Source organism: Xenopus tropicalis, chromosome 1, assembly GCF_000004195.4.
Source record: "Xenopus tropicalis strain Nigerian chromosome 1, UCB_Xtro_10.0, whole genome shotgun sequence".
NCBI lineage: Eukaryota > Metazoa > Chordata > Amphibia > Anura > Pipidae > Xenopus > Xenopus tropicalis.
Window position 1 is genome coordinate 21396869 of NC_030677.2, and position 15863 is coordinate 21412731.

General features: G+C 42.7%; 1 protein-coding gene across 2 annotated transcripts; it reads left to right on the forward strand.

Annotated features, from left to right (window-relative positions):
- Nucleotides 1-7441: 7441 nt before the first annotated feature.
- haus3 (HAUS augmin like complex subunit 3) lies at nt 7442-13898 on the forward strand. 2 transcript variants are annotated; one of them, XM_031895302.1, is made up of 5 exons: nt 7442-7636; nt 8082-8991; nt 10285-10727; nt 11438-11663; nt 12385-13898. In XM_031895302.1, exons 2-5 carry the CDS (start codon nt 8092-8094, stop codon nt 12607-12609), a joined length of 1794 nt encoding a protein of 597 aa, XP_031751162.1. In that variant the 5' UTR covers nt 7442-7636; nt 8082-8091; the 3' UTR covers nt 12610-13898. The 2 variants fall into 2 exon arrangements, with proteins under 2 accessions (XP_031751162.1, XP_031751163.1); XM_031895303.1 differs by lacking the exon at nt 7442-7636 and adding an exon at nt 7752-7898.
- Nucleotides 13899-15863: the final 1965 nt, after the last annotated feature.

Below are 15863 nucleotides of genomic sequence, written 5' to 3' on the forward strand. Positions count from 1 at the left end.
TGACAAGCAGCTCACATTTGTGTAAGGTCACAAAGAGGGTTCTGTAGTGAAACTGGCAACACTTTACTCTGGTATAGAATCCTACAGCAACCAATCAGCAGTGTGCATTTAGTGCAGCTATAGGTTACTGACGTGGGATGAGCCCTAAATACTTTGACATTATCTCTGCCTTACTCATGACTCATTTATAGAATATTTCAGAAAGGTTGAACTTGAGAGACTGTGTTATTATTTACATTGTTGTATATTTCTGCAGATATATTATTTAGTTCATTGTATATATTTGTTTCTTTCCATGAGGCTTTATTATCAAGTCAATAAGTAAAGTAGCAAAAACAACTGGTAAATTCTATTAGGTTTTTTTAGAGGATGCAAACTGAAAAAATAATATTATGCCTAATAAAACAATAATGTAATTCTTATCAACTTTCCAATATACATTACTTGTTTTTAGTGATTTGTAGTTGTAAAACAGTTCTTCACGGGTCTTTTAATCAGCAAGCTTCTGCTACACTGTTTCAGTAGTCAGGAGCAGCAGTGCAGAGAAAACCAAGGGACCATTTACAACCACTGAAAGTAATTAATGTATGTACTGTGTGTATGGGACCTCTTATGCGGAATGCTTATGACCTGGGGTTTTCCAGATAAGGGATGTTTCTGTAATTGGGATCACCATACCTTACATTTCCTTCAAGGAGAAGGAAAGGTAAAAACTAAGTAAGCTTTATCATAAAGGTCTATATAAATACAGCCATACGCACTCACAGTAATGCTGCACTGAGTCCTCTGTCAAAAGAAACACAGAATTTCTCTCAGAAATATCCTTAATTCCTGTTACATAGTTACATAGGGTTGAAAAAAGACCAGTGTCCATCAAGTTCAACCCATCTAAGTAAACCCAGCAACACCTAACCCACACCTACCAATCTATACACTCACATACATAAACTATATATACAACCAGTAATACTAACTGTAGGTATTAGTATCACAATAGCCTTGGGTATTCTGCTTGTTCAAAAACTCATCCAGGCCCCTCTTATAGGCACTAACAGAATCTGCCATTACCCCATCACTAGGAAGGGCATTCCACAACCTCACTGCCCTCACCGTGAAAAACCACCAACGCTGCTTCAAATGGAAGCTCTGTTCCTCTAATCTAAAGGGGTGACCTTTGGTGCGTTGATTGTTTTTATGGGAAAAAAGAACATCCCCATCTGCCTATAATTCCCTACAGAGTAATCATGTCCCCTCGCAAGCGCCTCTTTTCCAGAGAAAACAACCTCAACCTCGACAGTCTAACCTCATAGTTTAAATCTTCCATCCCCTTTACCAGTTTAGTTGCAGTCTCTGCACTTTCTCCAGCTCATTAATATCCTTCTTAAGGACTGGAGCCCAAAACTGCACTGCATACTCAAGGTGAGGCCTTACCAGGGACCTATAAAGGGGCAAAATTACAGTGGTGTGAAAAACTATTTGCCCCCTTCCTGATTTCTTATTCTTTTGCATGTTTGTCACACAAAATGTTTCTGATCATCAAACACATTTAACTATTAGTCAAAGATAACACAAGTAAACACAAAATGCAGTTTTTAAATGAGGGTTTTTATTATTTAGGGAGAAAAAAATCCAAACCTACATGGCCCTGTGTGAAAAAGTAATTGCCCCCTGAACCTAATAACTGGTTGGGCCACCCTTAGCAGCAATAACTGCAATCAAGCGTTTGCGATAACTTGCAACGAGTCTTTTACAGCGCTCTGGAGGAATTTTGGCCCACTCATCTTTGCAGAATTGTTGTAATTCAGCTTTATTTGAGGGTTTTCTAGCATGAACCGCCTTTTTAAGGTCATGCCACAACATCTCAATAGGATTCAGGTCAGAACTTTGACTAGGCCACTCCAAAGTCTTAATTTTGTTTTTCTTCAGCCATTCAGAGGTGGATTTGCTGGTGTGTTTTGGGTCATTGTCCTGCTGCAACACCCAAGATTGCTTCAGCTTGAGTTGACGAACAGATGGCCGGACATTCTCCTTCAGGATTTTTTGGTAGACAGTAGAATTCATGGTTCCATCTATCACAGCAAGCCTTCCAGGTCCTGAAGCAGCAAAACAACCCCAGACCATCACACTACCACCACCATATTTTACTGTTGGTATGATATTCTTTTTCTGAAATGCTGTGTTACTTTTACGCCAGATGTAACAGGACACGCACCTTCCAAAAAGTTAAACTTTTGTCTCGTCGGTCCACAAGGTATTTTCTCAAAAGTCTTGGCAATCATTGAGATGTTTTTTAGCAAAATTGAGACGAGCCATAATGTTCTTTTTGCTTAAAAGTGGTTTGCGCCTTGGAAATCTGCCATGCAGGCTGTTTTTGCCCAGTCTCTTTCTTATGGTGGAGTCGTGAACACTGACCTTAATTGAGGCAAGTGAGGCCTGCAGTTCTTTAGATGTTGTCCTGGGGTCTTTTGTGGCCTCTCGGATGAGTTGTCTCTGCGTTCTTGGGGTAATTTTGGTCGGCCGGCCACTCCTGGGAAGGTTCACCACTGTTCCATGTTTTTGCCATTTGTGGATAATGGCTCTCACTGTGGTTCGCTGGAGTCCCAAAGCTTTAGAAATGGCTTTATAACCTTTACCAGACTGATAGATCTCAATTACTTTTGTTCTCATTTGTTCCTGAATTTCTTTGGATCTTGGCATGATGTCTAGCTTTTGAGGTGCTTTTGGTCTACTTCTCTGTGTCAGGTAGCTCCTATTTAAGGGATTTCTTGATTGAAACAGGTGTGGCAGTAATCAGGCCTGGGGGTGACTACAGAAATTGATATTGAAATTGAAAATTGAAATTGATAAACCACAGTTAAGTTATTTTTTAACAAGGGGGCAATCACTTTTTCACACAGGGCCATGTAGATTTGGAGTTTTTTTTCTCCCTTAATAACGTAAACCTTCATTTAAAAACTGCATTTTGTGTTCAATTATGTTATCTTCGACTAATAGTTAACGGTTTTTGATGAGCAGAAACATTTAAGTGTGACAAACATGCAAAAGAATAAGAAATCAGGAAGGGGGCAAATATTTTTTCACACCACTGTATGTTCTCATCCCTTGAGTCAATGCCCTTTTTTATACAAGACAGCACTTTATTTGCTTTAGTAGCCACAGAATGACACTGCCTGGAATTAGACAACTTGTTATCAACAAAAACCCCCAGATCCTTCTCCATTAAGGAAACCCCCAACACACTACCATTCAGTAGATAGTTTGCGTTTATATTATTTCTACCAAAATGCATAACTTTGCACTTATCAACATTGAACCTCATTTTCCAGTTTGCTGCCCAGTTTTCTAATTTTGTCAAATCGCTCTGCAAAGTGGCAGCATCCTGCATGGAACTTATAGTTTTGCACAATTTTGTGTTATCAGCAAAAATAGAAACAGTACTGTCTATGCCCCCCTCCAGGGCATTAATAAACAAGTTAAAAAGCAAAGGACCAAGGACTGACCCCTGCGGTACTCCACTAACCACACTGGTCCAATTAGAAAATGTTCCATTTACCACCACTCTTTGTAATCTATCCTTCAGCCAGTTCTCTATCCAATTACAAATATTATGTTCTAGGCCAATATTCCTTAATTTGATCATTAACCTTCTGTGAGGTACTGTATCAAACGCTTTAGCAAAATCTAAGTAGATGACATCAACTGCCATTCCAGCATCGAGGTTCCTACTCACCTCCTCATAAAAGGCGACTAAATTAGTCTGGCAAGATCTGTTACGCATAAAACCATGTGGCACAAACTAATAGTATTGTGAACTGCAATGTATTCAAGTACCCTATCCCTTATTACCCCTTCCAAAAGTTTTCCTACTACTGATGTCAGACTAACAGGCCTATAGTTTTCAGGCTGAGAACGGGATCCCTTTTTAAATAACGGCACCACATTAGCAATCCGCCAGTCTCTCGGCACCATGCCAAACCTCAATGAATCCTGAAAAATTAAGTGAAGAGGTTTGGCAATCACAGCGCTCAGCTCATTTAATACCCTGGGATGAATCCCATCCGGCCCTGGACCTTTGTTTACCTTTACATGTTCAAGTTTCTTTTGAATTTCCTCCCAAGTGACCCATGTGTCAGTAGCTAAATTACTAGAACTGGGCATATCCTTAATTCCTGTGGCCAGAGTCTGCACAGTTCTCTCCTCTCTCCCCTCTCCTGCTCCCCCCTCCCACGAGAATGCTAAGAACTCCCTCCCCCCTCCCTTAAGAATGTGTGATCTGAGCTATAAAGGCTAGAGCTGCAGGAAGGAAGCTACTTAAAATGGCAGCTGCTATCTTGAGCAAACGGAGAAAGCTTCTAAAGCACTAATGTGGCAAATCTATTGGCAGTAAAATGCCAAAATGACTTCCCTTCTTCTTTAAAGTTATTTAAACATTAAATCCACTAATGTGGATTTATGCTGCTTAGTTACCATCAATTACAAGATACTATTTTATTATTACAGAGAGTCTGGAGTGGTGGAGTCTGTGGGAGATGGCCTTCTTGTATTTTGGAGTTTTCTGGATATTGGGTTTAACGTATAAGGGATCCCATAGTAGGCGCCACAGAATGAGATGCAAGCATTTCCTGTATGTTTTAATGAATGCAAGTTTCAGGGCATTTGTGTGCCTAGCAGTACCCACAACAATAGAAAATGTTGTATAAGTTAAATGTAAAACAATATATACTGGTATAAAGCTGCACATTTTCAGGTGTAAATAAAATAATCTGGGATGCTGTTGTCTCATTTTGATACAGCATTTTAAAAACAACTTAAAGGAACAGTAACACCAAAAAATGAAAGTGTTTTAAAGTAATGGAAATATAATGTACTGTGGCCCTGCACTGGTAAAACTGGGGTCTTTGCTTCAGGAACACTACTATAGTTTATATAAATACCCTGCTGTGTAGCCCCGGGGGCAGCCATTCCTGCCCTGGTACAGCTGGGGTGTTTGCTACAGAAACCCTACTATAGTTTATATAAATACCCTGCTGTGTAGCCCCGGGGCAGCCATTCCTGCCCTGGTACAGCTGGGGTGTTTGCTACAGAAACCCTACTATAGTTTATATAAATACCCTGCTGTGTAGCCCCGGGGGCAGCCATTCCTGCACTGGTACAGCTGGGGTGTTTGCTACAGAAACCCTACTATAGTTTATATAAATACCCTGCTGTGTAGCCCCGGGGGCAGCCATTCCTGCCCTGGTACAGCTGGGGTGTTTGCTACAGAAACCCTACTATAGTTTATATAAATACCCTGCTGTGTAGCCCCGGGGCAGCCATTCCTGCCCTGGTACAGCTGGGGTGTTTGCTACAGAAACCCTACTATAGTTTATATAAATACCCTGCTGTGTAGCCCCGGGGGCAGCCATTCCTGCACTGGTACAGCTGGGGTGTTTGCTACAGAAACCCTACTATAGTTTATATAAATACCCTGCTGTGTAGCCCCGGGGGCAGCCATTCCTGCACTGGTACAGCTGGGGTGTTTGCTACAGAAACCCTACTATAGTTTATATAAATACCCTGCTGTGTAGCCCCGGGGGCAGCCATTCCTGCCCTGGTACAGCTGGGGTGTTTGCTACAGAAACCCTACTATAGTTTATATAAATACCCTGCTGTGTAGCCCCGGGGGCAGCCATTCCTGCACTGGTACAGCTTGGGTGTTTGCTACAGAAACCCTACTATAGTTTAAATAAATACCCTGCTGTGTAGCCCCGGGGGCAGCCATTCCTGCACTGGTACAGCTGGGGTGTTTGCTACAGAAACCCTACTATAGTTTATATAAATACCCCGCTGTGTAGCCCCGCGGGCAGCCATTCCTGCACTGGTACAGCTGGGGTGTTTGCTACAGAAACCCTACTATAGTTTATATAAATACCCTGCTGTGTAGCCCCGGGGGCAGCCATTCCTGCACTGGTACAGCTGGGGTGTTTGCTACAGAAACCCTACTATAGTTTATATAAATACCCTGCTGTGTAGCCCCGGGGGCAGCCATTCCTGCACTGGTACAGCTGGGGTGTTTGCTACAGAAACCCTACTATAGTTTATATAAATACCCCGCTGTGTAGCCCCGGGGGCAGCCATTCCTGCACTGGTACAGCTGGGGTATTTGCTGCAGGAACACTACTATAGTTTATATAAATACCCTGCTGTGTAGCCCCGGGGGCAGCCATTCAAGCTGGAAAAAAGGAGAAAAGGCACAGGTTACATAGCAGATAACAGATAAGACACCATTGTATTCTACAGGGTTTATCTGTTAGCTGCTGTATAACCTGTGCCTTTTCTTCTTTTGAATGGCTGCCCCCATGGCTACACACCAGGGTTTATATAAACTCTAGTAATGTTTCTGAAGCAAACACAAAACTTTTACCAGTGCAGGGCAGCAGTACATTATAGTTTAATTTCTTTAAAATATATACATTTTTTTATAAAGTTTATATTTTCAAGGGTCTCTAACTCTGTACAGACGATGGCACATAAGATGAGTCCCATTATTAGGCCACCGGTGTGATTTTTAGTCCAGCAAGTGGTGAACAAATGCTGTAATGGTAATCACCTAGCCCTGTCTGGTCAAGTAATTATTGCTCATAAATACTCATGGCTTCCAATAATAGCCTGACCCCAAGTGCACTGCAGAGTCCAAGTAATTACCACTGTTAAGTTAATTGCTGCTTATCCACCATGTTGGAGACAGGCTGAAAAATACTGGAAATTGCCAAAATCTCTGGTCTTGCCTTTTACAAAGAAAGCTCAAGGTCTACATTAGACAAAGTAATGTCTACAGTAGACAATGTAAACTACCCACACAACTCTCCACAGCTTGGCCTGATAAAGGAGTGTGGGGCTGAGGGGAACACACTGACCTACTTCTGTATAACAAAATGGAGTTGCAAGGCCCTTAATTAGGAGAGAACCAGGAAGTGATTAATTATTGGTTACTGCAACACTAAGGAAAAGCAAAGTAGCCAATCACAAACACAACGTGATGTCACATGTCCTGAGAGTGGGAAAAGCAAAGGCAGCAATGCTTGTGTTTATGAGGGTCTTCTGCAGGAAGTGGCTAAAGGCATTTTGTAATAATATATAATAAATGGTAATATAATATACAATAAATGGCAATATAAAAAATATTTTTATTCTATAACTAAAAATGTTTTTTTCATTCTATAACTAAAAAATATTACAAATTACCTGAAATGCAAACTACCCTGATGCAATGGTGCAATAACCTGTAAAATTAGCTAGACTGAGATCAAAACACACACATATCAATGGGGGTGGAATTATGTCAATTACATATTTATAATCAACCAAAATTGTGCTTATAATTAATAAATAAAGCAAACTGAAAGGTGAGCTCAGTGTGACGCAACAAAAAGGCAACAACACGTTCCAATAAAACACTTGCTACCGAACCTCATGTGCAGCAGGGAAACAATGAGAGAACACGGGCCTTTTGGCCGTTCTGAGCTTCCGTACAGAAGGGGGCGAGTCAGGGCGGAAGTCTCTCCACTGCGGTATGGGCAATCGCGGGAAAGACAAAAAACAAACCAGGTTGGACCGAAAACAGTGGAATACGCCTCATCGACAGCGCTTGGATTTGGTGAGTGTCCTTCTGAATATATATGTTAACTAAACCCTCGGCCTTCCAGTTGTTGCATTTCGTGCTGCTCACTTTACGCTGGTTTTACGACAGGGCAGAGAGGGCTGTGCTTTTGGTTGTCAGTTCTGGTCACTTGGGCGACTGTACATGTTCTGAGCAAAGGACTTACAGCTGTATAAATACAGACTGGACTGTGATTGAATATAGACCCTGGCATTGCAAATATACAGAGGCCCAAACAGCCCCCCCAGCCCAATAAATAGTGAGTGACTATGGCACCTTACAGCAGCCCCTCTGGCATTTGCCAGAACCCACAGATTGCCAGTCCAGGCCTGCATAAATGTATATTGCTTAGGAGTAGTCCATATCTCATTATTTTTGTATTTGCACTTGTATATTAGTATTGTAATAAAACTAAATCCACCTATTTCTTTGTCATTTTCAGACTCCTAATCATGAGTGGCGGGGACCGGTTTGTCCAAACACTAAAAAAACTAAATTATCCCAAAGCAGCCCAGCTCGATGGGGAGGATTTTGATTGGCTGTTTGAAGCTGCTGATTTTAAACCTTTCCTAGACTGGTTTTGTTCTACCACAAGTGAACAGAATGTGATGTCTGAGGAAAAACTGCAAGCTTTTAACACACTGAAGGAGTCAGGAAAACCTATACTGGATGGAAAGGCCTTAGATGAAGTACTAAAGACAGTCTCCAGATCAAAAGCACCTGCTATAGAAGAAGTGGCCATAGAGAAACTGGAGGAAGAACTACAAGCTTTGCAGAATGTAACAAGTCTACATCTTAGGAGACGGAATAAGCTTCAGATGGTGGCGTCCAGCAACAGCCAAACATGCTTGAAATCCAAAGATAAGGAAGAAGAGGATGGCAGAGCTCTCCACGAAGTACTACGTCTCCTTCAGGTCACAAACAAGAAGCTGAATCATGAGCTGCAGAGTGTTGTTGATGGTGTCCAGATGCTAATGTCCTTCTTTGCCGTTCCCGAAGCAGTCGGTGAGCTGTCACATCAGCCCATATTCCTGTCTCAGGTCCTCCTTGATAAGTACCTGTCACTTGAGGAACAAAGCACGGCTGCACTTGCCTCTTTTACCAAGGAACATTTTTTTGAGGGCATGTCTAAATTAGTTGAAGGCTCTGACAAGGACTTCCAGCTGGTTCAACTGAATGTGAATGGCTCAGGGGAAGATGACACACTTGAGGACAAGTGCAAAGAGATGATGAGACTTCAGTTGACGTATATTTGTGCCAAGCACAAGCTGATCGAAATGAAGGCTAAAAGTGGAAGTTTGAAAGTCGGCCTACAGTGGGCGGAAAATAATGCCTGTGCCATGCAGGATAAGGTAAGGCGGCCTTGGGTACAATGGGATAAACCTTATCTGTAAACAGGGCAAATGGAAACATGCAAGATGTAACACCCTGGATACCATATTTATTACTGGAGTTACATGGACTTTAATTTTAGTATATGTCTTGTGTAACAGATGGCATAGGTTATTCCTTGTTTCTGTTTATATTTGTATTTAGTCATTTAGTTGGCAGATGTCATCCAGTTGCTTTGACAGGTGAGTATGTTGCATCTGTACTCTTTAGCAGGGCAAAAAACTTAGATTCACCCCATCTCTGCCCCCCCCCGCCCCCTTCAGTCATCAGGCTGCCCCCTCCACTCCATTCACAGTTTGTAAACCGTGCCCTAATTATGTTAGTATAATGTCCTATTAAAAGACAAGTAAAGGAAATATTACAGGGGTTGCCAACTTGTATCCTTTTACATGATTTGAGTCTGGTGGTGCCACTTTTAATCTGCTCCCAGTGGTCCCATGCAGTGGGCATGGTCCATGTGCAGAGTAGTACTTGGAAGCCATGCTGTGCTGCACATATGCCCAGCTGAAGCTGCCACAAGGGACAAAGTCCCTTAGGGCTCTGGTACACGGGGAGATTAGTCGCCCGCGGCAAAACTCCCTGCTCGCGGGCGACTAATCTCCCCGAGTTGCCTTCCCTCTGCCATCCCACCGGCGAACATGTAAGTCGCCGGCGGGATGGCAGACGCGGCGAGGCGATTTCGGGAAATCGCCGAAAAAGCCTCGCGAGTCTTTTTCGGCGATTTGCGCGAAATCGCGCCGCCGCGTCTGCCATCCCGCCGGCGACTTACATGTTCGCCGGTGGGATGGCAGAGGGAAGGCAACTCGGGGAGATTAGTCGCCCGCGAGCAGGGAGTTTTGCCACGGGCGACTAATCTCCCCGTGTACCAGAGCCCTTAAGAATTCAATACAAATAACCTGGAGAGTACACATGTTCTTCAGTGCAACAGTGTAATTTATTGAGATATCACTGCACTACATGTTTCAGCTAACAGCCTTCCTCTGGTGCACCTGAGGAAGGCTGTTAGCCGAAACATGTAGTGCAGTGATATCTCAATAAATTACACTGTTGCACTGAAGAACATGTGTACTCTCCAGGTTATTTGTATTGAATTTGAAAGGTGTACAGCCAGCACGGGGCCTGTTACCTGTTGACGAGTACTCTCTTTGAATACTGGAACCTACGGCAGGACTTTGAATTTTCAATTACGGACAAAGTCCCTTAAGATCATACTTTAAATTTAAAGATTTAATGTGTATGTTCATCCCTTTTAGTCATCTCGGAAAGAAGAGAACCTCAAAGCAAGAATCACAAGTTTAAAAAATGAGACTTTACAAATTGAGAAGCACATGGATACAATTACCAGCGAGAAGCTTCCTGGCTTGGTGCGGGAGAATGCCCAGCTGTTAAATATGCCTGTTGTGAAGGGAGACTATGACCTACAGATGGCACATCAGACCCTGTGTTCCTCTAGACAAGACCTGGTGTGTGACCACCTTATGAAGCAGAAGGCTGCCTTTGAACTCCTTCAGCTCGGATATGAGCTGGAACTGCAGAAGCACAGAACTGTGTATCGGGAGCTAGGAAGCATCATACAAGGACTACAGGAAAGCAGCAATAAACTGGAGGAAAGGTTAACGATGATATCCAACGTAGACTTGCTGTCCTCCTCCAAACCCCGAAGCAATATTGATTCTAAGGATTTAGCTTCCCATAGGTAGGATCTTTTCTTCTGTAATCTGCAGTGTCCATTCAAGTACATACATAGGTCATGACAAAAGTGTAAAATACAAGTAGTTAAATCTTTTCATCAAGTTTACCCTGTAGTTCTTTCAGTGTAATAATGAATAAATGTGGTCTGTAATAAAAAAAAAAATATCACTTTGAGGTATCCTCAAAAGGGTATTATTTTCTATATAGGCACCCAAAGGCCCATGCCTAGAGCAGCTGCTTCAGGGGTGGTGTCCCCTTCTGTGCATAAAAGAAAATTTCCAGTTATTTTGTAATCCCCTATTCCACCAATGGACACTACTGGCTACTTCCAGCAGTAGAGCTGAGGAGGGTATTCCTCTGCAACCCAACTGGCACAGACACATAGACTGTTGCGCATGCACCAAGTTAGTAGGAGAGGTGGTGAGTAGAGCAGCCTGTGCCCAGTGCAATGCCCAATATAAGGCTACTGCCACACAGGTCTGGACTGGGATACAAAATAGGCCCTGGCATCTCAAGTACACAGAGGCCCAAACAGCCCCCCAGCCCAATAAATAATGACCGTCTGTGGCATCTTACAACAGCCCCCCTGGCATTTGCTATATGCACAGGTACCTCATTTCTCAGTCATTTGTTCGGCATAGGTTCCCATTTTTTTCGAATACTACAGGTTATTTCAGCTGTCTAACCTAATGGTACTGATTATAAATACTGCAGATTGTACCAGCTGCTGGATGGAGACAACACTCAGAAACTGTTCAGAACATACGATGGTTTGGAATCGGTGGCCCAGAAGTTAACCCAAGACATTGCTTGCCTGAGGGATCAGCTGGAGGTTTCTGAGCAAGAGCATTCCCTTCTGTTTTCCACTCTGGACTCAGATCTGAAGGAACTCCACAACTTTATGTATCCTGAAGGAAACGCCCTATTGTTAACCACCCCGGTAAGTGACCAAGCATCCAATTACTGACCTTATTAACTAGTTATTTGACCCCCATTTTGTCTTCGTTCTGATCATAGTCTTTGTCCATAAGACACCAAGTGTCTTGTTGTTATATCCATTTAAATAGAAATTTTAGACTTAAAATAAGGATTTTTTTTGCCTTTATAACCAAAATTCAACTTTTTTTGGTAATAGAACATAGCACATGAGTCTGTTGAGGTCAGACTTATGGATTTGGGCTGTATTTAGGTACATGACCTAGTTATGCCCCTAGGTAATGGAAGTGATGTCACCCATATGGGTGTGCGTTATGTCGCTTTTTTTTATGAGTGATACCACTTTTGATGATGCAAGTGACATCACATGCCCCCGCGATTGTCATTTTTTTTTTTTTAATTATCAATTATATAGGCACCCACCCTAGGCACAGGCCCTCGAGGGGGTTCCTATATATAGATATGGCCCTGAATATGTGGTTAAATCTCTCCTACTTCTGTTCTGCTGGAGTAAGATCCAAGCATTTTCCCATTGTTAACTTGTCATGGGGCCTCTGTATGGCACCACATATGCAGGAGCATTATGTACTGGAAAATACCCTATAAGCCAGTGTGACGTCAGCCTAATGTACATTTCTTGAACTAAACTCTCACATAAGGGAGGAGGGACATTCAAATTGTTTAGAGGGATCGGAACTAATAATAGTTATTCTTTTTCTTATTAGGAGCTTTCAGGTCAGTTTCATGAGTTCGAGTCCCAGTTGGAGAAACTAAACCGCATCACAGTGGAAATCCTGGGAGATGTGCAGCTGAAGAGGAAGATACTGGAGTGCAATAAGCTGCAGCAGATAGAGAAGCAGTTGTATGTGTATTTCTTTCAAAATGAGGAGCATCTCAAGAGCATTGTGGGGAAACTGGAGGCCCAGACAGGCGGCGGTACTTCTGCATAAAGTCCACTAATCAGCAGCTGAAACCCAGTGAACTCTATCAGGTCCCAGATTGATTTTTAATGAAGTTTATAGGTTTTTTTGTTTGTTTTTTTTAACCCTCATATATTTATTGATGTAAATAGGATTGCCCTGTGATACTGGTAATGCGGTATTAGAGGCTCCATAACAATTTTTTTTATAGCATTTTAATCTACACTGCTCACAGTTTATAGAATATTTTATTTTTCAGAAGCTCTGCTAACACGTGGGGTTAGGGTTAACAATGAAAGTGACCTTTTTTTAATTCATTTCTTTTAGTTTAAAAGTAAACATTTTTCTTGGAGAAATGAGATCAGCAGATTAAGTGAATGTGTATTTATCCATTATATCTATAACATGGGCAGTATTTGTACTACTGCCAGTTCCTTCACTGTCTGGTTGCTGTTCCATGCATGCAGCTAAAGAAGTAAGGGATCCAGAAGGTAAGAAAAGATTGCGTGGGTCAGAACTTTTACTCTGCTGACCTGCTGTATATGAGAAAGTGTACAGTAGCCCTATGAAGTAGCAGTAACCAGTACAGATAAAATGAATACAGCTCCACCGAATGCAGGCAATGTTGTATTCATGGGGTATATGCAGCTCTCCAGAGGCCTGTGGTAATTCTGTGTATGAACATGCCAGTTTGCCCCTTTTTTTAAACTTTGCACCCTATGGGTCACTTAGTAAATTACCGCTTAAAATTCGATATAGATATACAAGTAATGTCCAGATCACAAGCCAGCAGCAGCTGTTACAACAGTGAGCTCTGGCTGAGGATGCTGGGAAATGTGTATGCATTTACTATAAATATAGAACAAATGTTTCACGGCACCAAAGGAGCATTTGCTCATAGCTGCTAATAAAATTAAATGTAAGTATAAAATAGGGTTATCTATGTAAATGCACGTTTCTAGGCCACCATGCACTTAGGCGCCAGGTTCCAGGCCTGACCTTATTACGTTCCCAAGCAGTTAATGAGAAACCGATGAAGCAGCGACCGACGACCTCCAGCACTTCCCTGAAATCTTCCAGTATGTGGAACCGTCGGATGGTTTCTCGTAAAACGGGATTCTGTGCTGTGAGGCTTCTTGTAAACCTTCCTCAGCTCATAAAATGGAATCGGCAGGGGGGTCTGAACGTGCAGGGAAAGCGTTATTTAGAAACAAGCATGGAATGGAAAAATCAAGGGTAATTGTCAGGCTTATTCTAATGGGAGAGCCCCGAGGCACAGTGTAACTGCAGCTCCTTCCAATAAATCTTATTATCTGAAATTGTTTCACTTAATTATATGGAGACTTCAGCAGCTGAATCCTTTCTTGTCAAGTCGCATTCTCTGTGTGTTGTGTTACGGGTAAGAGTTGCCTGATGGTGTAGCTAACCAGGATGTAGGCAGAGTAATCTTTATAGGTGGCAGGGCCACGGCCACATCAGGCTTTAAAGGAGAAGGAAAGATAAAAACTAAGCTTTATCAGAAAGGTCTATGTAAATACAGCCATAAGCACTCACAGAAACGCTGCACTGAGTCCTCTATCAAAAGAAACACAGGCTTTCTTGTCTTCTTTTGTGTAAACATGTTCTTAGGGTATCTGACTTAGGGAATCCTTCATTCCTGGTTGTAGTCTGAGCAGCTCTGTCCCTTCTCCTGTTCCCCCTCCCATCAGAATGTGTGATCTGAGCTACCAGCCCCTAGAGCTGCAGCATGGAAGCTATGACCACCACACTAAAATGGCAGCTGCTATCTTAAAACTACAGAGAGAGCTTCTAGGACTGTTACTCAGGTATGGTAAAGCTTTCTGCAGAATAAATATATTGTTCTAGGTGGCACTAATGGCCGGGGTCAAAATGATATAGTTGGTAAATTTGTAATATTCTATAAATCCCTGCCTTCCCTGACCCTCTCTGCTTCTGGATTCCCCCTTATAAGGATTGTCCTGCCTATGTCCTGCCCTATTCCCCCCCCATTCTACCCTCTCCCTGCCCATATCACGGCCCCCATGTGACGTCACCTCTTAATCCTTAATTACAGAAAAGGTGGCAACTTGCAACCCTATTTACAGAGTAAGGGGGGTACAAATACAAGACATAATGGTTACATATACAGACAACATTTCACTAGTTACATCTGTGTATTGTTAGAAGGCAGTGGGGGAGGGCCCTGCTCGCAAGAGCTTACAATCTATGTGGCTTTTAGTCTGCTCTTCATCAGCAGGGATTGGGCATCTTGTTACAGAGGGACGAATGGAAGGTGCAAAATAAAGTGTCATCCGACCAACCTGAATGACATAGAGAGTATCTGCCCAGGAGAATAGGGAAATAATTACTGTATTGTGAGTTGTAGCAAATGATAACCCCCCCCAGCCCAATAATACTGTCTGCTCACCCAATGGGCCTTCAGAATCTGCACCATCATAAAATACTCAGCAATGCAATTTATCTGAAAATCAGGAAAGGAATAAAAAGGTTTGTTAATTTCTTCAGTAAAATTGCATTTCATCCCCCATGTGACTGAAGGTTGCTGTTCCCGTGCAACGCCGCTCGCCAAAATAACGTGGCTGCCCCCTGCTGACAGCAATCAAAAATTTGTGGAATCTAAAAGAAAAACAAAAATATTTATTAGTCTGAGCAGAAATGTGGGAAGATTAACTGGATACAGATCAGTTTTTTGAACAGTCTCGACCCTTAGAGCTTACAGTCTAATTAAAATAAAGACATTTGTGCATTCACTTTTTCTGCATCCTCTGTGCAATTGTATTTAGGGCTGCCTTTAGGGGCCCAGTTATTGTACCTAAAACCATGTTCATTAAGGTTACTTACTGAGGTGTCATAGAGGAAGCAGACCCTGCTGGTGCTTGGGGGGCCCAGGTTGGGGGCGGCGGGGAGTGTGGATTCATATGCAAGTGGGCAGGGGGACTGGTAAGTTTGCTACTCTGTGCTGGGCCCCTTTAAAGTTTTTTTTTTTTTGCAGGGGGCCTGGCACAGAGTAGTTCCGCCACTGGCTTTTCACAATTCCCTGATACGTCGCTCAATCCTTCCTGCTTTCCGTTCCCAATCAGGCACTGCTGAAGGTTAGGAAGGTACCACCACCTCCTGGCCAGACCGTAGCTCCAGGGTACCCTCAGCGCCCTTTGTCAATAGATGCAGCACATTTAGGGCTCTGGCACACAGGGAGATTAGTCGCCCGTGACAAATCTCCCTGTTCGCGGGCGACTAATCTCCCCAAATTGCCATCCCACCAG

Excerpts from the sequence above, each read along its gene's own strand:
- haus3 (XM_031895302.1), top strand. The coding sequence starts at position 8,092 with ATGAGTGGCGGGGACCGGTTTGTCCAAACACTAAAAAAACTAAATTAT. Across the intron at positions 8,992-10,284 it reads CCTGTGCCATGCAGGATAAG|TCATCTCGGAAAGAAGAGAA; the intron begins GTAAGGCGGCCT and ends CATCCCTTTTAG. Across the intron at positions 11,664-12,384 it reads CCCTATTGTTAACCACCCCG|GAGCTTTCAGGTCAGTTTCA; the intron begins GTAAGTGACCAA and ends TTTTCTTATTAG.